This window comes from Lepisma saccharinum, chromosome 17 (assembly GCF_977018435.1).
Source record: "Lepisma saccharinum chromosome 17, izLepSacc3.1, whole genome shotgun sequence".
Lineage (NCBI taxonomy): Eukaryota > Metazoa > Arthropoda > Insecta > Zygentoma > Lepismatidae > Lepisma > Lepisma saccharinum.
The window spans coordinates 41,202,280-41,227,767 of NC_139245.1; the positions used below are offsets into that span (position 1 = coordinate 41,202,280).

Here is a 25,488-nt window from a genome sequence, read left to right on the forward strand (position 1 = left end):
AAATAGAAAAAATCCATGTGTGCTCTCTCCCACGGCTTAGTTACTTCCTTCCAATCATTGTATTCTTTGTTTTTGGTGTCAGGTTTTACAGCATTACAAACGTTCCACGATGTTACGTGATCTTCAATGCATTTGTCTATACCAGGCCACCAATATCTTTCACGCAATAGTAACTTCATTTTAACTACGCCATCGTGATTCTCATGAGCTTTCTCCAAAACTTGTTGCCTCATTGAATTAGGTACAATAACTCTAGAACTCCACAGCAATATATCTTCTTCACATTGTAGTTCATTTCTTCTTCTTCTCAGCGCTTCGAATTCACTTTCATCTATATTTGGATCCTTAATCTTAGATTCTGGCCAACCTTCCATAACGTACCTTTTGACCTGTTTCAACATCACATCTTGTTCTTGCAAAGTTCGGAAGACATCTTTCAGACGATCCGTGAGCTTGATTGTATTTACAAACTGAATCCCGTCGATATCAACTGTTTCCCCTTGCAATGGCAACCTCGACAACAGATCCGCTACTTCAACATTCTTCTTGTACACAATTTCATATTCATAATTAGCCAAGAACAAACACCAACGTTGAATCCTGGATGAAGCCATAATGGGTATAGCCTTTCCATATTGAAGTAGTTATTTGGCGGGTAGTGAATCAGTCCATATTTGAAATTGCTTTCCATAAATATATTTTCTAAATCTCTTCACGGCAAATATAACTGAAAGAGCTTCCTTTTCATGATGAGGATAAGCCATTTCATGTTGCGAAAGAGTAGTAGATGCACACACTATTGTTTTCAATTCACCATTAATTCTATGGCATATCTGAGCTCCTAGACCATAGCTCGAAGCGTCGCATATGATTACTGTATCCTTGCTAGGATCAAACGGAGTTAAAGTTTCGGATGACTGCAGTGCTTCTTTAACCTTTTTGAACTGACTTTCACAGTCATCACTCCAATTCCAATGCACATTCTTCTTTAATAAATTGTACAAGGCTGGAATCAGTATAGCCATATTTGGAATGCACCTTCGAAAAAAATTAATGCCTCCCAAAAACGACTTCAATTCCTTCACGTCATGCGGACGTGGACAATTAAGCAATGCTTCAATCTTGCACTGGCATGGTTTAATTCCTTCCGCAGAGAGTTCATATCCTAAGTATTGAATGGATGATTTAAAGAACTTGCACTTTTCCAAATTAACCTTCACGTTATATTGTGCTAACCTGTGTATGACCTCAATACATCTGCTAACCGTTTCATTCAGTCCAGATCCACAAATTAGAATATCGTCTTGATATGGAATTACATAATGCAGACCTTGCAATATCTGTTCAATTACTCTCTGAAATATTTGAGATGAAATTTTACCTCCAAATGGTAATCTTGTGTGTTGTAATAATCCCCATGGCGTGTTCATTACAAGCAACCTTTTTGCTTTTTCACTCAAAGCTATTTGCCAATAAGCTTTTTGTAAATCCAAACTAACAAATACGGCATTTCCTCTAACTTTCTGGAAAATATCCTCTAACAGTGGTAGGGGATAAGAAGCATTTTCTACATATTTGTTCAATGTACTTTTTAGATCGCAACAAATGCGTAAATCTCCATTTTTCTTTTTAATGACAACCATCGGACTGGCCCATTCACTAGTGTCAACTCTTTCATAAATGCCATTTTCTACCAATTTATCCAATTCTGATTTTACTTTATCTTTAATTCCATAAGGTACATTGTAAAATCTCTTAAAAATTGGAGTTGCGTCAGGTTTTAATGGAATATCAGCTCTAAAATCTTTTATAGGCAAGCTTAAATCGCCATCAAATGTAGAATGAAATTCTTCCTTTATAATATCAACGATCCCTTGTACATTATTAGTTTTTATACAATTGTCACATTTATTTAATATATGCTTGACATTACGAACATCAGAGTTCATTGCATTATTTCCTGTGACATTGTGTGCAATAATATCAGACTGCGGAGAACAAGTTCCCCTTGCACAAATTTCAATCAACTCACAATGATACTTGGGTATCATAATTTGAATCCAACTTCTTCCTAAAAGCGGATATTCTAAATGACAATTAATTATGTACAAATCTAGACGATAGAACTGATTTCTCCACGCAACATTCACATTAACTTTTCCCAGTAAAGGTATCACATTATTATCAGCACCTTTCAATGTACAGTTAGGTTCAGACATTTGTACATTATGCAGAAACTTTTGATAAAAATCTTTACTAGCAACAGATGCATAGGATCCAGTGTCAATCTCAAACTTGGATTCATGACCATTTACAATAATTTCTACTAAATATGAGCGCTGGTTAATGTTGGAATCTAGTTCCCTTGTACACACTTTTATATCATTTTCAGAATCGTTGATCACATGTTGTGACGATTGAAGTTTGGATGCCTGATCCACGATTTCTTCTTTATCAACTTTACTATTAAAGTTGATTTGTGCATCATTAGAATGCGTAAAAATAGTGGCAACAAACAAATCTTGACTGGCAGCTGTGTTTGTTGGGTTAGCTTCAGAGTTAGGTGCAGATTCTAACTCAGTTGTATGAGCAACAAATTGGTTATCAAGTTCATAATTTGTGGATTTTCTACATTCAATGTTAATCCTTTTATAACATTTCAAATAATTATGGCCTTGCTTCCCACAAAACGAACGAAAACTTCCTTCATAATGCCCTTGCACTTTGGACTTTGATTTATATGATTTTGAATTATTACCTTGACCATGAAGATTACTTTGCTGATTGCTAAATTTGGAATCAATCTCATTTTTACGTGAAACGTTATTCGCTTCATGAAATCTTCTGTCATTGCCCTTGCACTTAATATTATTCATTGTGCCTTTTAAGTTCACTTCACGGTAATAATCCTTCATATCACACTCGAGTTTTTCCATTTGTCTAGCTAACTCAAAAGCTTTCTGGAATTCCATGATATTTTCTGCTATTATTTTCTTCCTAATAACGTCAGACCTTAAACCGCTCACGAACGTGTCAAACAATGCAATAGGTAAAAACTCACCATATCCACATGCTTCACCTATCTTTCGGAGCCTTCTTGTAAAATCTTCAACCTTCTCCACATCCAATTGCGTACATTTTCTTAACTTTAGGCGTTGCACTATAAAATTACTACTTGGATTGTAATAAGAAATGAGCCTATCAGAAATTTCTTTGAACGATTTCTTCTCTGGTAATATTGGAGAGAACAACTCGCGTAACACTTCATAAGGTTTGGCGCCAATTACAGATATGAATCTAGGAACTTTGCTTTCTTCAGATATGTTGAAAACTCGGCAATAATTATCATATCTTTCCAAATAAGAGTTAATGGTTCCTTCATCTGGATCATATTTGTCAAATCCTGGCACATACGCCATGATGCCTACAGCAACGATTAAATCCCATTAATCATAGACAAAACTCACCTAAATCTGTACTACGCTGTTAAATATTTTTCTCGTCGCCATTTAATACATCTGTTGTGTATTTGGAACACATGCAGATCTTACACAAGGTGTCGAATAGATTATAAATGATATGCACGCATAATTCAACAATATTTAATTGATCACAAAATTCCATTCAACAAACTATAGTGAACTCCATTTATACAAGACAAAACACAATTTGTTTTTTACCTACATTTTGACAACTTCAAAGGTCTTATAAACCATACAGACTATTTACGCAATAAGCGTCACACATACGACATTTACATGCTTTAAACAATTAAATTTTGGACTTGGGTAGCAATTTTGCATGTGAATATTTTTTACACAGCAGGCATCCTGCTGGGTTAATATGTTAAGAAGGATGAAAAAATAAAGTAGGAGTAGATGATGCTCAATTGAAACCTTGCTTCAACCTTTCTTACTCAAAATTTATCCGTAGCATGGTCAACATGTTGGTGTTATTTCTCTTGAGGTTCTTACAAGCACATGAACACAATTTTTGATGTAACGTTTCGGTACAACTCACAATCCCTTCATCAGACATTTATTCTTGTTTGATTAATGGTATTTATAACAATATAGTAAATTTAACAAAAGTAAAAAGAAGCATTTTTACAATGAATCTTGTCAATAATGTTACATTGTTGAAAAATAACAACTGCAACAGTGGCGTATGCTGGGTTTAAAACCTGGGCTATCTCTTTTTATCATAATGTTCAAATGGGAGGCTCTTTTTCGTTCAATTTCTTGGATTTTAAGGTGATGCGACATTGCGATTAAAATACATTACTAATAATTATAAAAATAACACTGTTTCATTAATATAAAAACAATAAGGAAAACATTTCAAATATTTCATGGTTATTTATAAAATATACATAGAGGCCAATTATGTGAAATATTTATGTAGGCCTACGTGCGAGAATAAAATATACGCGTATAATAAACTTCTTACCTTGAATATTTAATTTGGAAAGGAACACCATTATTCTCTTGGCAACCTCTGTGGTAAAATGGTTATTAGCACAGTGCACTATGATGCCAGAGGACCCGGGTTCAAATCCAGGCATGGACATGGGTATTCTTCGTGAATGACCCTTCATGAATTTCATCGTATCGTCACTCATTCTCATTGTTGCGATTAACTAAAGTGGCAGAAGAGCAACGCAAAATAACAAATCAAATCCATTCTTCTCTTCTTTGCGATGCCAGAGGCCTGCATATCTTCACGATTTGAAGTTTATCCTCATGCAAAAGCAGAGTAAATTGTTTCGGCAATAGTTCGTTAATTATGTCATTCATTTTCGTTCCATACACGACGCAGCACAGATCATTCAAAACATATATACGTAATTCATGCACTCAATACACTTAAGAAAATCCACACAGTAAGAAACCTAATTTTCAAACTTCCTTCAACTCGATTTCCACTCGCAAAATGCCTTTTGTCATCTCCGGCCAGTCAGACTACCCCAGCCAGTCATAAATGAAGCAGCAGAGGGGTTGAAAACATCATAAAACGTGGTTTGTTGGTTGAAGGTCAGCGGCCTTGAGTTCTGCATGTGTTCGATGGGACAGTGTTGTTTTGGCCTAGAGGACAAATTCCCTATCACATGCCAGCCACAGGACAAATTCCCTATCACATGCCAGCCACTGGCCTCCCCAATGGCACATTGGTAGCGTCGTCGCCTTGTAATCAAGGGATCCCGGGTTCGATACCCGGTGCAGGCACAAGTGGTTCGGATCCCACTTTAAACTGTAGGTCCAGTCCCGATAGCGTTACTGTGCATAAAGTGGACTTGAAACACTAAATCAATCAATCAATCAACATGCCATCCACTCTTTTCCCGTTCCTGAAATAGTAGTTTAGTTTCAAAATTTCCCTTACCTGGGAAAAATCCCATGCTGGTTATCGCATTGGCATCGCTGTAAGGTTTTACCGCCGTTGTAAAATGAAGAGATCCCTGTCTAAGAAGCCACTACAAATACGTCACTGACCGCCTCCACCGGCGCTGGTCGGGGAAGAATTTAACCGCTGAAACCTGGTGGTAGTTTTAAAGGAAAGGAGTCCATCCCCATGTATAAAGCGAGCACAAGCAAAACAAACCTTGGACGAAAAATCCCCGCGCAGGCCATAAGGAAGCATGGTCCACTCTCCCGCTCCTCTCCTCGCGGGAGTACGGTGCACAGGAGTCACGGGTTTTATACTATCATTTTTTTCCGCGGTCGTTGTTTGAGAGTGAAGCATCAGTCACATTTGATAGTCGATTATTTTCTGTATTTAATCTGGGCTACGGCGATAGTCGAAGGATAGAGGCTAGGCTGTGTCAGTCGTCTTCATTGAAGGTTGAGGAATACAATTTTTTATATTTATGACAAGTAGTATATACCGTGCGTCCATTTCGATCTTCAGCCGAGAGATCGGGAGAAGCGTGGCGGGCGGCGCTGACGGAGATGCCGACATTTGCGGCCTGTAATACACGCTTATTTTTATGGACATATGCAGACATTTATATAAATATTGCAAAACGAGCACTAACCTGTGTTATAAGAGTTGTTAAAACTGATATCCACCAAGTGACAAGTGTAGACTTTCGGGGAGAATACGTTGAATAGCCTGAAACTTTCGTGCCTGTAGCTAAAGTCCTTCTGGGTCGGGCCGAGAACTTATCAGCCCCCCTCGTAACGTGAACCTTGCGGCTGGCATTCCAATCCTCTTACTGACACAACACACATACACACTTCAATAACACAAACAAGTAACGGCAAGTAACCAATAATAACACTCTTGCGCACAGTACGAAATTAACACGCTCTTGGTTTACATTTGCTCGCCACTATATTCACAGCTCTGTCGCAAAGGAACAAAAAACTCGAGCTCGGAGATTTCGGATTGCAAGGAAGCTCACGAACACCATTGACTTTTAACGGTTTTGTCTACAGCGTAATCTTGATACAGTGTTGCACATTCGAAACCTCCAAACGATCCCCATCGACACAAAACTCTTTCAAGGATATAAACTTAAGCAGGACGTTACTGGTCAAAACTATGATTAAAATGTTTTATTATCTGTGGCTCTTTACATTGTTTTTTAAAGCGTATTTTTTTGTGTATATAAGGGCAGAACTTGGATGAATTGCAGATGATAAATTATAACACAGGTTAGTGCTCGTTTTGCAATATTTATATAAATGTCTGCATATGTCCATAAAAATAAGCGGGCATTACAGGCCGCAAATGTCGGCATCTCCGCCAGCGCCGCCCGCCACGCTTCTCCCGATCTCTCGGCTGAAGATCGAAATGGACGCACTGTATGTAGCTGTGTGACGCTGCCTCGCTCCTCCAAGAAAGAATCCTCTCTGTTCCACTGGGTTGAAGGAAAAGGTATATCCAATTTCCCCTACCATTATTTATCATAAGGATTTTTATCAACCTGATTTAGTTTCCAGAAGCTACTTCCTTGATTATATACAAGTCTATAACAAAATATGGGGAGAGAGGGTGGTTCATATTTGGGGTAAAAGTTAATGTTTTGTTTATTGTCGCTGGGTGAGAAGGATACTAACTAACGGACACATATCTAGAAATATGTTCATTCTAGTTTTTTGGACTTTTAACCACTGTTATTTTTTAAAAGAGATTTACCTACGTTTCGGAGGCTGAATCTGCCTCCATCTTCAGGGTAGCGTGTGGTCTGTTAGGTACCATAAATAGTTGCCTAGGAGGATTATTCTTGGTGGCCTAGGCTCCACTGCATGTGTCGGTCACAAGGTCAGACGTGTTCACGTCAGACTCATAATCTTACCTGGCAATTTTTTTGTATATAGAGGTCCTTGTGACCGACAGACGCGGTGAAGCCTAGGCCACCAAGAATAATCCTCCTAGGCAACCATTTATGGTACCTAACAGACTACACGCTACCCTGAAGACGGAGGCAGATTCAGCCTTCAAAACGTAGGTAAATTTCTTTTAAAAAATAACAGTGGTTAAAAGTCTAAAAAACTAGAATGAATAAGTCACCACTGATTAGCTACAAAGAAGAAATATGTTGTTTTAAAATAATTATAATTATATTTAATTAATTAAAACCATATTAATTAAAATATTCTAATTAATTTGCAATGCCCTGGTTGACCTTAGAGTTGGTTACTGGCCTTATTTATGCCTACACGCGATGAGTTGCTTTTGCACTTAGGATGCTATTTAACTAATGCAACATGTTGGGCAAACATGAATATCAACCTGAGATAAATCTTGTTTCAAGTTTTACCATTAATGCTAACTTTCACTCCAGCGGCAGCATGAGAATCTGTTACACTCAGGGTTCGGGTGTTAAGAGTAGGGTGGTATTTGTAGGGGGAATTTACTCCCTCTGGGTATTTGTGGCCCCTCTGCTTGTTAAATTTTATCCATGGGGGATATGTTATATGGCATAAAATCATTAACTCATGCTGTCCCTAGACAGTCAGTAGAATTCCCCCCCCCCACTGGAAATTTCTTAAATACCACACTGGTTAAGAGCATTCATCGAAACTTCCCAGATGTATTTGGCAGATAACACTAGTACAACAGAAAACAGTTTGAGGGACTTTTATATGTAATTTTTATTCTAACGAAATGAAAAATATATGTGTATAAAATCAAGAAGAAATCTTTTAAGAGTTACAGTAAGAAGATACGCAAAAACATTACTCTTTCTGAGTATTATCCGTGACTGGTTAACAATTTCAAAACTACAGACCTTTGCATACATCAAAACAATTACCTGAATATACAAACGACAACATTCCTGTATGTGCAGGAGGGATAACCACAAAAACACATAACGGATAACCTCCTGTAACATAGCTATCAATATCACTTTAATAAGTTCCTATTTAATGACTTTTAAGCAGAAGTTAAGTTATACCTTTATTAATAATGGTATTAAGAGGAAATATTTATAGGTAACCTTGGAAATGCAGTTTTTCCCAGCGTCTGAACTACAGGGCAACTTGTGGGATAGCGAATTTCCCAACATCAATATGACGGGGTATCGCAGTTGCTGTCCCAACCTCTAGAAGACTAGGTTACGAATGAAATCATAGCACCTTCTCTCGCCAATTTGGCAGAGTGGGGTTTCTCTCGCTAGCAAGCGGAGTGGGTTCTCTCACCCAAAGGTGGAGTAGGTTTTTCTCTGGCCCGTAGGTGGACGCCAATTTTGTTGCTAGCCAAGATCTCCCCTTTATAAAGGTTCGGCGATGCTAGCGTAAGCGAGTGGAAGAATCGCAAACTACAAAAAGTATATCCAACCCTAAATATTAACGATAAACAATATCAAATTTGAATTATTCATTTAATGTAGGAACTTATGAACATCGAGGTGGATCCATCTTAACTTGTGATGATCCAGGGTTGTTACAAATTAATATATTTTTATTACATGAATAGGTAAAAGGACTGTATAAGAATAATGATATAACATCACGTATTCGTTATCTAGCTTACGTGTAGTTAAGGTTAAAAAAAAAACCCTGCCCTGGCAAGGGAATTAATGTCAAATAGATAAAGAATTGAATATTTATTGAATATATAAAAAAAGGATGTTAGATACAGTTGACGAAAAGTAAAGTTCTTAGTGAAATTCTATGAATGTTAGGTTGCAAGTAGTAATAAATCTTGCATAAATCTTGAATATAATCATTGCCTTCCAATAAATTTGGAGGAAATGAATAACCCTCGATTAAACAACAAGTATATTTTCATTATTTAATTTTTGTACGTAGTAAATCTTTCGGACCCCTCCCCCTAAATACGTCCTAGACATCTGTCCACTCATCTGGTATCATTGATATTTACATACAGTGATAATTTCTTTCACTAAGAGCCCCAAATGTTTTACTTGGGGAGAGGGGAGGGGACAGGAAACTGCTATGCTACTGGTTGTACGTGATGAGTATATGTAAACAATATATTGATTGATTGATTTGGTTTATTTTACTTCACATTTGTGCCACTTTTGGCTAATTGCGAACTAAACAATTTATAACAATTATTTGTTATTTCAGGTTGCTCGAGGAAATTGTGTCCTGACTTTACATCACAAACATCAAATATCACACCATTTCCTTATATTTGCATTGAAGAAGTTCACAGGAGGCTTAGGAGATGAGGATGATTATCACAGTGCCAAAAATAATTTGGTCTGGCAGGATTATTTCATAAAGGTGAGTTTCTAAGAGTTTTGTTCAATGGATTTGAATTTCAGTGGCTGTCATTCCTTTTTTAAGATGTGTACACACATTTGAAGTTACAGGATTTAACTGTATTTCGAAAGATGGCCAAAATAAACTTTTATGAGGGTGGACGACTGAATTTAACACTAACCTGACTGGAACAGTGTCGTGGTAGTGAATCTACAGATTTGAGGATGTTAAATTATGATGTATAGGTGAAGATTATGAGGTGGAAAAGACATAGAACAAGTAACTTACAGTTTTAAATGAGAGTTCTAACAAATTTTCTGTACACTTTTGGCTCTATTGTGTACCATTGGAGCCAATGCGCAAAGTTGGGTGAAACATGGGTGGATGCTATCCCAACAGTTAAGAAAATTTTCATAAAGCATCCCCAACCTACTGCATTATCTCCATGTTGAACCATACAAACACCACTCCACCTGTCTGCAACTCGACTAAGCATCCCCTCAGCTCAAATTTCACTTGGTTTGATTGATTGATTTTATTTATTGTACTTTGCTGTTGTGCCAATTTTTGGTTAATTGCGAAGATGAGAATGACTGGTGATATGATGAAATTGATGAAGGGACACTCACAAAGAACACCCATGCCCAGGTAGGGATTCAAACCCAGGACCTCTGGCATCGTAGTACGTTGTGCTAACCATTCTGCCACAGAGGTTGGCAACTTTCCACTTGGAGCACTGACTAACTGAATGCTAAAGACTGGGTACAACCCTTAGTTGTCTTAAATTTTCACTCAGTAAGTTAGTAACATATCTTATTCAGTCAATAATGGGGAAGATAATTTACTATTACAAGCTTATTCATTGTTCTTACCATCAGAAACAGATTTCATAAAGTAACCTAAACAGGTAAAAAAGAATAATGAATCAAATATGTTCAATGATCACAAGAACAGCCAATAAATAGCCTGTAATTTAGTGCCAGTTCTTCCATTTGGTATTTTTATGAATATAAGTATATAATTCATATTTCGTGGTTTTGTAAATTAAATGCCTAAGTACATAGTGTTTTTTTCAAAGGAAAAATCTATTACAAGCATGTATTTGCATACATTAATTAACCAGGTAGATGGATATCAAATGTTTGTCGATATTACAAATTTCATATCAATTCATTCCTAATTCATGTGAATGTGACACCGAGTATTCAGGTATTGTTGCTGTGAATGCCATGTTTCTAACATTTACACATTGTACTGTTTTTAAAGCCAATATCGCAAGCTGCTCAGGTTGTCTGCATGAAGAAACTGAATGGAGAAGCTGGTCACTTGAGCGTCTGCTCAATTGGGGGAAACCTGTTTGTGTGTGCAGGATCAAAGAACGTCCATATGTTGCTGTCCAGTCGAGGTGAGGATGTTACAGGTCATACATGTAAAATTGTGCATAATTTTAGCTAGCTACATGGTGGTCGAGAACACTGAAAATAATGGGCAAATTTTAAATATTTTTTCCCCTCTCACAATTGGATCTATTGTAGATTGGTTTGAGTCATTTTTTCTACTCCACAATAACATTAATAAATGTTCAGAACTTGTAGGTTATTTTAGGGTATGTCTCGTCAGATAGCAAATATGAGTTTAATTAGGATTTAAGTTAAGTCTATCACTATAGGCAGATCCAATTGTGATAATTCGTAAAAAAAAAAAGTTAAACCTGTCCCATGTGCATTGCGCTATCCTATGAAGGCTGTAGAGCACTCTTTCTTGATCTTAACCATAGTGAATGTAATGTAAGTGTCTACTTAGATTTAAAACGTAAAGAAAATTGGAACTACAATAAATCACAGTGCATCACAAAATATATACAGGACATTAATATACAAATATTAATGCTAATGATAAGGTAAAGTTCCCCACGCACATTGCACCATGCCATCAAGGCACATGTAGGGGAATATGAAGGTAGGGGCCCCACACATTCTCGATCTCTGCAATTTTTTGAGGTGATGTGATAAGCATCATGCTCTGGCTGCCTTTTCCCCTAGGGTTGCCCCCATGAACCCATTTATTTTGAGGCTGGGTGAACCCCACAGCTGTTCATGCAGGGACAAGGCCTGAAAAATTCACACCTTAGATGACACCAAGAATCGAAACTGGGTCTCCCACGTGGACACTTTACGAACTAGACCACAATGGTTCCAGTGCTAATGATAACAATCATGAACTTTTCTTCATTATAACTTAATGTACAGGCATGGAGGTCTGCAGGATTTTTTTTTCCAGGAGGTGGCAAAGGAGGCATATTTTCCCCCATAATAGTAATGCCCCTAAAAGCACTGCATAAGCCTGAAATTATAATGTTCCTTCAATGCCCTTATGATAAATAACATAAATGACTGTGATTGAAATGAAATTATGTGAAATATATATACTATCTGGCCATTCATTATCCATGCCATGAAGCCACTGGAGTTGATGTGAACATTACTACACTGGCAGCCTTATACCCACAAGGGTTGCCCCCAGATAGCCAGTTATTAGAAGCTGGGTGAACCCCAGAGCTGTTCCATGAAGCGACATTGCCCAAAATATTCTCACCTGAAGTCACCCACACCAGGGTTCCCATAAGGCAGTCAGACATCCTCCTGGCTGGATCACTGGGGCTTTTTACAGTTAATACAAGGCAAAAATAGTAAAGAATAGAAAGGCCTGTATGCACACATTCGTGTCAAGATTTGGATAGCTGGCTTTTGTGGTGGAGTGGTTTGCATAGTGCACTATGATGCCAGAGATCCCAGGTTCGATTCCTAGCTTGGGTGTTCTTTGTGAGTGTCCCTTCATCAATTTTGTCATGTCATCTCACTCATCTTCATCTTCGCAATTAGTCAAAAATGGCAGGAAAGGGAAGTAAAATAAAACCAAAAGCAATCAATTGATCACAAAGATGCTGCTGCATATTTCGGCATTTTCTTTACAAAACCTGTGTATATGAGTTATAACTACAGGGCAGCAGCGGCTCGTGACTTTTCAAAGATGCGTGCTACAACTGATGCACTGATGGTGCTACCCCCACCCCCACCCCCACCCACGAATGTTAAGTGGTCGACTTTCGATCTCGCCATCGAAATTCCGGGTTGGAGTCTCGGCCCGGGTATGGGTATTCTTTGTGAATGCTCCTTCATTAATTTCATTATTACAAAGTACAATATTACAAAGAATACCCATACCCGGGCCAAGACTCCAATCCGGAACTTCGATGGCGAGATCGAGTGCCTTTAAATACAGTGCTGTTGTCAAGATGTTTTTTTAACAGCGTTGTCTAAACTGCTGACAAAATTAACGAGCCATAAAAAATCCCCAGGGTTTGCGGAGGAATCTGTTTCATCGTGGCCACGCAGAGCCAACTCAAAAGCTCCACAGAACTTGAATCAGTCTATGATTTTTGACAAGACGTAGATTTTTTTTTTCAACTTGTTCATTATGCGATTCTAGATAGGCGTGGCTTAACTGCGTTGCTATGTTGACAGTTCCGAGAGAGACAAAATTTAACTCATTATTCATGTGCTTTTTGCTTTCACTATGCTTTCTCATATATTCACTTAAATGTCCTAGATCTTTTACCCCTCCTTTAGACCACGAATCTAGGGTGACCAGATATTTGTTGACCAAAAAGAGTATAGTCTATAGGTTGAAGGTGTGCATCCACAAAACATAAAAAGAAAACTAAAATAAGGGTGGCTATTTGTTATTGCTTCTATTATATATAGCCCCCATAAAATAGGCCTACACTCTACAGATTCAAATTACTTATTGGTCTAATGTAATTAGCTAATTACAAATAATACTTACTCACCAATGGGCACCATCATTCATACTTCTGGGATGATTTTGCTTTCTTGAGTATGTTTAAATCGTACTTTATTGCCAGTCCAAAATCTTCACAGGTCATGTCCACATTGAATTTCACTTTCATTACTTGTTCAAGTGTTGACACCAGGAGTGTACTCTTTTCATCTCGCCAATAAGTTTTCATAACACACAGTAGTATAAAAGTATATAATATAAACCCGAGAAATGATGAACCCCCCCTCAGGCAGATTTGGCTACACTTAAAACTTGCTCAACATGCCCATATGAGCTTTTTGCTCAAGTGTGGTACTCCGTCTAATCCAAGATTTTTGTAAAAATGCCCTCGGGAAGTTCCTGTGAAATGATGAGCCCCCTCAGATTGATTTGTCCACACTTACAAAAGGCACTTCTGTCAGATTGTTGTCCATAAGCTTGTTAAAAATATGCCCCCCTTGATATTTTTTTGCCCACACCTAAAACTAAGCCAAGATGCTCATAAAACCCACACCCACCCACACCCACCCATATTTACTTCCGGTCCACTTCCGGTTTAAGTTCAATTGGGCACCAGGTTCAATTTGTTTATCTAATATTAAAACAATGCAATATGCAGAGGCCTTCTAGAATTGCTCTGTGACTCTCTCATTTCTTACATCATAAACATATGATTTTTCACCTATAAGAATAACACTACATATAGTGTCATCAGGGAGTGTATCATGGAATTCACAGATAATTTTAATGTTTGTCCTGTGATTAACCACAACTTGTTTCCTTTTTGAGGTGTTGATGACAAACATGGGTCTCTGTGCTTTGAATTCATCTGGTGTGTAATACATGTCAGTATTGCCAGTAGTGACCCTTTTGTATGCTGTAAATGCTTCATATAATTTAAGAAAATCATCCTTGGACATGTCTAAATTATAATTTTCTCTAGGAAATACCTCATTTCTGCCATTTTTAAGATATATGTTCTTGATGTTGCAGTTATCAAATTTACTTGAATTTTTTTCCTGATTGTTGTGTCTTCCAGTCTGAAACAGCACCACCACAAAATCCGGCATGTCATATTGTATACTGGAGAATGAATTTGTAGCATCAAATTCATAATAGGTACCAGTGGCAGGCTTCTGTACACATTGATATGTATAAAATTGTAAAGGAATCTGTGGATTTTTTAGGATATCTGCTTTGTATTTAAGAGCATAACTGGCCTCATATTCAACAACCAGGATTCTTAGCTCCATAGTCTGAATAATGCATTTGCCCTCATCAGGTAGGGTATTAGGCAGAGCTTCCCTGGTAGAATTTAATGTACTGTACCTCATCAAAGCATTATTATCATTGGCAGCTCTTCTAAATGTAATTCTTAAACCACCCTTCCACACAATGTCTTTGTAATCTGAGAAGAATCCTGGCAACAGGCGCATAGGAAACAATACTGTGTGGCTTTTAGATAATATCTTATCACCAGCCTCAAATCCACCTATTTTGTAGTAAGAAGCCTCGGTTTTGGATAATTTTAGTGTGGCCAAAGCTGTGGAGGTAATGCCGGGGTAATCCACTCTGTTTATAACAACACCATGTTTTCTGATCTCAATTTCAGAGAACAGATGTGGCACAAAATTATCTACCAATCTTATATTTGAATTTGCCGGATAATTTGTACCATCGAGCTTTACAACATCAAATTTGATGTATAGATCTGCTCTGTGGGGGTGTATAAAGCCATCCCCTACATCAAGATCAACCTCAATCTCTGTGTTGGGTTGATTTAAATTTGCAAATGTCCTTCTGTTTGGGGGGAATGATTGTAGCTCATAACTCTCAATATTTTCCATTGTATGTATTTTTATTTAAATATTAATCTCTATGATTGCAGTTGTTGTGGCTCCAGCAAAATCAACTAATTCTTCTTTTTCATTAGTGACCATCAATTCAATATAATCTATTCTATTATGGCACACAGGAAAATATAATGTTGGGGATGGAGTGTAGATGATGGGCTCCATAAATTCAGAGTTAGGTTTGAATGTTGCAATAATGCCAGTTTGTTTGTGAGTGCCTATGCCATTTGATTTGGTGATCATACCCTCGGCCACATTACAGTGAATATTCAGAGTCTCTATGGCTAAGAATTTAGGTATATTAATAGCAGTGTGTTTGATGGCTGGTTCAAGTTTTGTGTTGTTCTCAAAGCCTAACAGCTCTCCTATAGTACCCAGATCCACTGTTTCTGTAGCAGATACAATCTCTACTCTGTGAGTGACAGAATTTTGAGTTAATACTATACCTCTGGGTAATTGAGCATTTAGAGTGGACAGATTATATTGCCCTGGAGTGATGACAATTTTTTGATCCCCTACTGCAATTTTGTTGTTGTGGTGTGTAATATTAGGGATCAAGTACATGCCATAAAATGCTCTGAGAGCTATTGTTTTGGGATACACTATATCATCATGTAATTTGAGTTTCAATATTGAATTTTGGCTGGTGAGATGGAATACCCCCATTATTGTTTTAAATACCACAGGGCCTTTTGAAAATTTTCAATTGATGGTTTATTTATTTGAGACATATATCTAAGAACAGATAAACACAAATGTCCACAATTAACATCTTTGAAGTTTTGAACACGGGCATTATTGTAATAAAGATTAGCTGATTTTAGATATTTTACTAAATTTTCAGGTGGAACACCTCCAAATGAATCAAACACAAATGCCTCATCTTTTAAATATTTAAGATAGCAAATCCAGTGAGTGCCCTGATTTTTGTACTTATCCAAATTAACTATGCCACACTCTTTGTTGAGTGGTTGTTCTGGTAAAGAATCAGACATGTACACACCTCTAAAATTTTTGATGCCCAGTGGCTTGATTAAAGCTTCAATATCTTGGTTTGTAAGCGGCTCTTGTTTTTTTTAAACTTATTCATGGCTCTCTTAACACCTTTGCCTTGTTTCTCCATGGCCAGGTTATGGCGCTTCAATTCATCTAATTCTGCCCTATTTTTCTTGGCATCTATTACTGTTTTTGCTATGGCAGCTGATCCCCCAGCCAAGCTCCCAACAGCCCCAAGTGCTGCTAAGATGGCCGGGATAGTAAATATAAATCCACCCACATGTGATTTTTTCCTGGATTGCTGTAATTTTTTTAATTGGGGGGTACTAAGCAACAATTTCATACCATGGCCCTTGGCAATACAAGAGCTTTTTTCTTGCGCTGCTTTTTGGTTAAAAGACTATCAATAGTTTTAAGAGATTTAAGACCTGCATAAGGTATTTGATACATAACACCCTTGGCCTTCATTGTAGGTTTATTATATACATATTCACAGCCCCCACCCCAGTTTTTGTTTGGTGTTCATAGCTATGGTGGTTCCCAATGCTGCTATTCTTTCACTCAAAGAAGCATCTTTGCTTACAAATCTACCAAATGCAGCCTCTTCTAATTTCTTGTCTGCAACATGTCTCTTGTCAAGATCAGTATGTGTGTTGTATGCTATGTCATGGTCTCTGCAAGCAGCATCTAGGGGATTAACACCAGGATCACCTCTGTTTAATCTATGGTCCAATTTTGTACCGGGACCACAATACTGATAGCCTGGAATGTGTAGTTCAAATGGCAGCTTGTTTATAATGTCATTAACCAACCCCCGACCCTCAGAAATATTCCAAAATTTAGGTGGTAGAGTATTAATAATTTTTATAAGATATCCAATCCCCTTAGTGTCATTCACTATAAAATTAGACAATTTTGTGCTTATCATGTCCATAATTCCAACCTTTTCATTGTAAAAATTGTGGTTGCCAGCATTTTCCTCCCCAGCTATCACCAATAACCTATCTACAAGTTTCCTGACATCATCAACCCACACAAATTCTTTAGGCAGGGTGTTGTATTGTTTGATTACACTGCCTGTCTTGATCTGTGACCATATGGGCTTGATTAAGTTGTTGTATTTTGCTCCACTGCTAGACTTGACTCTTTTTTGTGTGGGATCATTGTTCTGGTATAGAGCATCTGATTTTATTAATATTTCTTTGTAATGCTCATAATCTTGATCTGTATAGCTGCCAGGCCTTTTCCTAGTCATCAGTTCCCACAATCCAGGTGTGCCAGGATATTTAACAAAACCACCTTTTTCTCCAAGATGAGATTCTGAATATACAATTAGATCATCTCCCATAAATGTTACTCTGAAATTGCCAATTCTATGTATGATGCTACCATCACGCTCTGTGTCAGCATATAGGCCAAAAACCTCATCTTTGTTGTCTTTAGGTGTGCTTAAATATTTTTGAGCAAGAAGACCCAATTCAATAGGATCCTGAGTAGCTTCAATTCTTCGAGGAGCAACAGGACTAGGTGTATGAATACTAGAAAGTGGGCTGATTGGATAATCTAATATGTTCCTTGCAGCTACAGGTACAAGCTCTGTGATCAAATTTTGATTTTGCTCTGTAACAGTTTTGATATTTTTACCTAATTCACTAATAGCATCAATAATAGGCTGTTCTGTTTGCTTGTGTTTTTCATAGATTCCTCGGTTCTCTGATTTCCATCCCTTAAATCTTTTTACAAGATAATCTCTTAATTTAAGATCATCAATGATTGGCCTTTTCATGGTTATTTATATATGTTTCAATGTCAAGAAAATTGTTAATTTTATTTCTGTATTTGCCACTATTGGGCTTCCTTGTCATATCAATTGTGACAAACCCATAACTGTCCTGGTTCCAGCACCTACTGCAAAACTTAGAAAAATCATTGTAGCTCAAGTCCCCACCTACATATTCATCATGTATGTGTTTGAGGTTGGTATGATCTTGATGAAACACACATATAAAATTGCTGTTGTCTCGGATCAGCTGCTTCGGTATTTTAGAAAAAGTCTGTGCCAGGTAGAAGCAATCAATGTTTTTGTGTCGGCCCTGTGTAAAGAAATTTCTAACCTTGTTTTGATTATCCAGTATAATGTCATCAAACACAACAACAGAATTATCGAGACATTCATGAAGTGGCTTAACATCTGCTTCAAAAGTGGCTATATCCAGTCCATCATATAGCTTCATCAGCTGCTGATATTTTAATTGTTCCAAGCTCTTAGAGAAGACATACAAGTGCCTGTTTTTCCAGTCTAACCAGTTGGGTGCCAATAAAAAATTATCAATCATTAGTGTAGTTTTACCACAAGCCGATGGCCCAACAATAAGACATCTAATATTATCAGGCAGCAACTTGCCATTTCTCTTAATCTGCTGTTCAGGTTCTGGCAGCCTCTTTATAACATCCCAGGTGTTCATAGTATCACTTTGTCTGCATCGATCCAGCTGTGTTCTGGGAGTCCTAGCCATTTGACAAGTAACTTGTTGCCTTTTCTGCGGATGATTTTTTCTATGAGATATGTGTCACAGTGCTTAGTTTTGCTGAGGAGTTCTTTATAGAATCTGCCTTTGAGAATTTCTCCTCGGTGATCTTTTATTATATATGTGTTAAGGGTCCCAGGTTTAACTTGAACCACTGTAAATAATTCAGTGCTCCAGTTTCTTGTAAAGCCTCTTTTGAATAAGTGCTTATATTTGCTGATTCTTACTTGATCACCCACCTTGTATTTGGCTTTTCTTGTTGTTGGCTGGTATCTAGGATAATAAACAGTTCTGATCAATTTTTGCTCATCAGATGAAGTTACCTCAGAGGGTTTCATGTTGATTGTGGAATGGACCGAGTTGTTATATTTATGTAGAAGTTCTGGAAGAATATTAAGCCATTTATAATTACCTTGAAGTGTGAATTGTTTATACATATGATTTTTTAGGGTTTTGTTGAATCTTCCTACAATTGAGGCCTTGAGATCACTGTAACTCGAGTAATGTTGTATTGACTGGCTTTTAATAAATTGTTGGAACACAGAATTATAGAATTCTTTGCCATTATCTGTTTGCAAATAGCGCAGTGATCTTCCACTCTGATTGATGATTGTCCTGAAGGCTTCTGTAACACATTTTCCAGTCTTGGATTTGAGTGGCACAGCCCAGGCAAATTTTGAAAATGTATCTATGACAGTGAGTAGATACTTGTAGCCCTTGTTGATTTTGTCTAAGTTTTTCAGCTGTCCACTTGCCAACTCAACCAAGTCGCACTGCCATAAATCATCTATGCCTTTTGTGACTACTGGCAGTCTCTTATAATTATGTCTGGCTTGTCTGTGTAATTCATCAACAATAATTTGTCTAGACATAATATGTAAACAAGAATATTGCAATTATAGGGTGTTCAGCAGCTGATACTACAGAATTTTCTAAATACAGTTTGTCTCCTATTTGTATATAAAATTCCAGAGAGCCATCATCTTCAGCATAAGATGTTTCTAATGTATTGGGATCTGTAAAATTCTCTAACTCTACACTGGTGATTTTTGGTTTGTTGTCAGCATTTGTTATTGATAAGGTAGGGTAGTGGTGTGCCTGTGGTTGTAGCCAATATTTGATCTTGATTGGTCTAAGTGTGCCCCCAACAAAAAACTGGTAATAAAATTGTGCAGGGGACAGCATATATATTTTGCCGCCTGGTGTAAATGGTGAATCATATTCTTTGTTGGGGATACTGTACAATTCAAGAATTACTGTATGTTTAGGATTCTCGATTATGCCAGTTATTTCTTTTTCTGCTGTAAGCAATCTACTTGTTACAGATTCAAGGTGCTCATTGATAGTCCTAACAACATCATCATAGCCTGGCTTGATCTTTATGTCCACAACAAGTTTTTTGTATTGTTGCACAATCTCTTGAAGCTTGGTGGCTAAAACAGACAAAGCATTTGCTTGATTGGATTCCATGGTCCCTAGCTGTTGCTTGATATTAGCTACAATTTGCTGTAAATTTTCAACAACTGCCAATTTTGAATTTTGAGCAGTAAGATCATGGACTTGTCTTCTGATATCCTCAAACAGGGCATGCAGTTCATTAATATGTTGATTAGTTGGTAGAGTGGCCACTGTCTGAGTAAGTTGTTTGATCTCTGTCTGGATATTCTTGATATCTTCTGATTTGAATATGCGATTCACAGCTCTCTTAATATTTTTAAGTTCCTGTGATGTAGGCAGATTTGATACAGTATTTTGCAAAGATTCAAGTGCCAATTTCACATCATTTAATTCAGAAGCATCAACCACACCACGCATAGCATCTTGAAGCAGGACTATATCTGCCTGAGTAGGTGTTGATTGTTGTAAAATTTCAAGCTTTGTTTGGATATCATCGATCAAGTGATGAAAATGAGATAGCTCAGATTCAGTGTTGAGGTTTTCAAGTTTTGTGATCTGTTGCTGGACACTGGCAAGGGTGTCTACAATACCAGGCAGGCGAGATTCTAGAGTTTCTTGTACATTTGTCAGATCATTTTGCACTGCTGCTATTGTACCCTCAAGATGAGTTATCGTACTTTGAATTTTTCCAAAATCTTCATATGTCTCAAGTTGCAGCTTGATGTTGGCAACACTACGAGTTATAGCACTCAAAGCATCAGAAGATGGCAAGTTGTTCATAAAATTTTCAAGTGTGTCAATTTTTTCTTTAACCTCGGCTATGGCATTGTTCAAGGGGTCCAGATTAGGTATCTGGAGTGATTGAATCTGTTCCTTTAGAGTGGAAATCACTAGATCAAAATCTTCTTGTGACTTTATGCTTTTGACAATTGTTTGGAGCTGTGTCTGGACATTATTTATCTGCTCTTCCAATTGATGTTTCAATTGCTCAGAGTTGTTAGCCTGAGTCTTAAATTTGGCTTGAAGAGCTGCTACAGCTTCCTCTAAATTTTGAAAATTATCCAATGTGGCCAAGTCAGTATATTTTTGAAGCAGCACTTTGAGTTCTGAGTCAATTTTAAGAAGAGGGTCCATGCATTGTGATTGTAAATTTGTAATTTCTAGTTGAAGACTGGCATTGAGTGTGGTTTGTAAAGCTTGTAAATCACTTCTTAATTTTTTGACTCTGACATCAAGCATCAGAATCTCATCGCTGTGATCTTCATGTCTTGTATGGCCAAATATATCATTAGGCATTTTGTTTTAGTGGTTATTTACTATTGAATATCTAATTCTTAATTCTATAAAAAAAGGTATAAGCTTGTCATAGGATCCCGGGACCTCAATATATAAGCAGTCACCAGCAGAAACAGTATATACAGTGCCAGAAATCATGTTTGAGTGCTTAATTCTATAAATATTTTTCCCTATTGAAATCTTGACATCACCCTTGGGGGTTGTAATAAATTGTAATTGCCCACCTACAGGTAATTGGTAATGATTTAAATTATTGTTAAATATGTACAATGTTTTACCTGTTTCATCATCAACATCTGTAAGTATGCTGTTCAGATGAATAATTAACAAAGCACTTAGTTTACATATCATATCAGAAGAGGGTGCTGGTGTTGGCAGGTCCATAATAGCCTGTTTTTTGAACCCAAATAAGTTCATGGGCATGTTTATTTATTTCAAATCATGCTCTGTAATTGGGCATAGATTCCCACTTTTCAAACCACAATGACCCCATGGTAGAGTATGTATGCCACATGATAAAATACATCTCTTATCATCATGTGGGTCCAGAGCCACTTTTCTTACAACATTTGTAGTCAACAAGTGATCCACACTCTGAATTCTGCATTCTGATGTTCTGATTGTGCTACATGATTTGAGACAATTTTTGTAATCTTCAAATTGGAGCTCTTTGTCAACAGTTACTTTGCCAATGCCCTTGGCCTTTTTGGCAACAGCACCACTACATGTTTCAAGCTGTACATCTTGGCCCTTAACCCAGCAAATGCCACAATAACATCACCAAGTGTCTCATCTTTTAACTTGCCAGGCACCTTTTTGTTGTGGGGTTGAATTTTTGAATGTTCACTGGTATCAAAATATTCAAGCAATTCAGGCTGTGACATACCTTGATAAACATCTTCTGTCTGAATATCAAGGATAAAACTATCTGTGTCTATGTACATCAGTTTTACACAATCCTTATAAAAAGGCTTCAACACATTATAATAGAGCTCCAGCATGTGTAATTTGGCCAATTCCAATATCACAGCCCCTACATAAATAGGCTTATCAAACTTAATCTTTGTTTTTTTCATGTTGAAAAGTGCCATATTTTCATCATAAATTCTTCTATAATTGAAATTAGGCTTTGCAATCAATTTTTTGCTCAGGCTGGGGTCAGTAATTATTTTAACATCAGTATGTTTTCTGACATTTTCAATGGTTTTGCCATACACTGAATTTACCATCAATTTAAACAAGGTCTTATCAAATTGGCTCATTGCAGATGTTCGAAGCTCTGTGTTTGTATCAATATATGGCTTGAACCATCTTGAGTGCCTGAACCTTAAGACTTTGCCAATTTTGGTCACTTGAACACCATGATGCATCAGGAACTGGAGGTTTTTGTAATAAATGACATAACCCTGTTTTGGCTCCAGAGTCATCATGAGCTTCTTCTGTTTAGATCCAGGTGAGCACTCAACCTCAGGAATTGGGGGCAGATCAGAAAATGTGTTGTGTAAATCATCAGGAATTGTCAGATCAACCTCTAAGAATAGGCCATAGTCACTGTCATCAAAATCCTGAAGATCTTCAATATTGAAATCTTCAACCCACTCAAGCCCTGCATATGGCAGTTTATCCATCATGGCATAACCATAGAGGCTGTTGGCATCTACATACAGTATATAATTTGATGGCAGTGCTGGATTATAATCAGGAATATACTTGTTATTTGCTCTGGCATATCTCTGAGAGCATTGCACCATGCCTCCTCTTATACATTGCTCCATAAACAGATACATGTCTTGATCTTGGATTAAATTTAACTCCATTTTAGTGTTTAAAAACATTGCAGACCATGCTAGGCCTGGTGCACTGTAAAAATACATTGGATCCAGCTTATAATTTTGCATGGAAGATTTTCTAAATGCCTGAAGTATATCAGCTAAGAGGGCCACATCAAGTTTTAAATATGCCTTGTGATAATCACCAAATGTCTGGCATTTTAAATTGTTCCACATCAACTGGGCATGGTGATAATCATCATCAGTGATTCCAGATCCTCTGATTTTGCTGTAAAATTCTTGTTGTGGTGGCAGAGAACACTCATCAAATTTAGAAAAATCTGTAACATAATCATATGGATATACACCCTTCCGCCTAATTAATTTCAGCTCCTGATTTGGAAACAAAGCACATGTGATTTTGAATTGATCATCAGATAATTGAGTGGCCAGTGTAGCCAGGCTAGCCGATAAAATTCTGTAGGAATCAAGAAATCTTAAGTGAATAGGAACACCATTAACTTTAATTTTCTTGCTAATAGCAATATATTTTTCATTATTTTCTGCTAAAATATTTAAATTCTGCTTGTCAAACCCCTCGTACCTAATCAGATGATGAAAATCATAATTGGATGCACCATGGCAAAATATAGGGACAAATTTTGGTCTCTGGATCTTAATATTACAGCTATTACACAGGGCCATTAAGAATTTACCATCTGTATGAGAATGGTGATGTACCTTGATATTTGTATCTGAAAATTCACAATCACACACCGGGCATTTTTCTGCATTATTGAAATCTTCAATCTGTTTCTCTGTTAAAGGCAACATGGGTTTTGATTTTAATAAGACATTAGATGCTATGCAACGGCACTCATTTTCTATTCTATGTGCAAATTTTTTGATGGCATCTGGTCCCATGTATAAATATTCTTCACTAACAACACCATCCTGTACAACAACATAATAAAAACTAGAAGGTTCATGTAGCTGGTATGATGTAATTGAAGATTCATCAGGATCTGGGCTACAGAATGCAAGGGGTTTGAGATTTGATTCAAAATCACAGACTATATATGCTGGGTGTTCCAACAAGGCTTCAAATTTTTTGAATTTGGCATTTTCATTTGGGTTAGGCATCACCATATGAACAGGTTTATGATTGCCACAGTATTTCAGATGCTCAATTAACTTGTTTTTAGCAATTTCTGTATTCACTTTACAAACACCATTTATTATTTTTTTACCATCAAATACAGTCAAACATCTTCTGCACAACTTGAATATTGTCTTAGATTTGTCTAGTTGCTTTCTGACTAAAGCTTCAAGATTATGTATCAAAGTGTAATGATATGTGCCATCCTCTTCAATTAAGAGCAGATCAATCGGAACAGCAGAATCATCATCAAGTGTACTGATTCTGAGAGGATCTATCAAGCAATTGCCACGGCCAGTGGAACAAATAAAAACATTAATAGATAATTGTTTACCATTGATATCCCTGGCCTTTTTTTTTCAAATTTATCAATATTCTGAACTGACATTGGATATTCTAAGCCCTCCATTGCTTCATCAAAATCATGTTCATGCTGTTTATAATAACTTATTCTCTCAGGATGCCTTAAAACTGGATACAAAGCAGCTAAAATACACCACCATTATTTTCTATGTTAACCACGGCTCTTTTGTTTTTAATATTGGCAGGTAAAGGCACATATGTAGATCCTTGTAATGGGTTGAATTCAGAAATATTAATATATAACTTGTGTGGAGATCCGCATAGGCTCCATCCTGACTCTTTTCCAGCAAATTCAGTGTGTTTAATATTCAATTGATCTATCAAACTGCTTATTATTTTGTCTGAATTTGTATTTGAATAAATAGCTACAGTTTCTGTTATGTGGGGCTGTGTAAATTTTGTGCCATTTGGCTTCTTATATTGTGTAAACAATTTGAGGGACAGCATATAAGAGCCATTTTGTGCATTTAGAATTGCCTGCACATCAGGATTTATACTGTTCAAAAAATTCTTAATGTCACATCTTGGCTCTGATTTAAAACAGTGATCCCTTAATTGGCCAGCAAAACTGCTATGGATAGGTGGTGCATAGCGTGGCTGCTTTGC

General features: G+C 37.1%; 1 protein-coding gene across 1 annotated transcript in view; it reads left to right on the top strand.

Moving 5' to 3' along the window:
- Positions 1–25,488, top strand: part of LOC146001691 (uncharacterized) — a 71,830-nt gene that overhangs the window by 8,692 nt on the left and 37,650 nt on the right. Inside the window, exons 3-4 of the mRNA XM_083139342.1 lie at positions 9,543–9,701; positions 10,947–11,085. Coding sequence (XP_082995468.1) covers positions 9,543–9,701; positions 10,947–11,085 — 298 coding nt within the window. The remainder of the gene's footprint in view (positions 1–9,542; positions 9,702–10,946; positions 11,086–25,488) is intronic.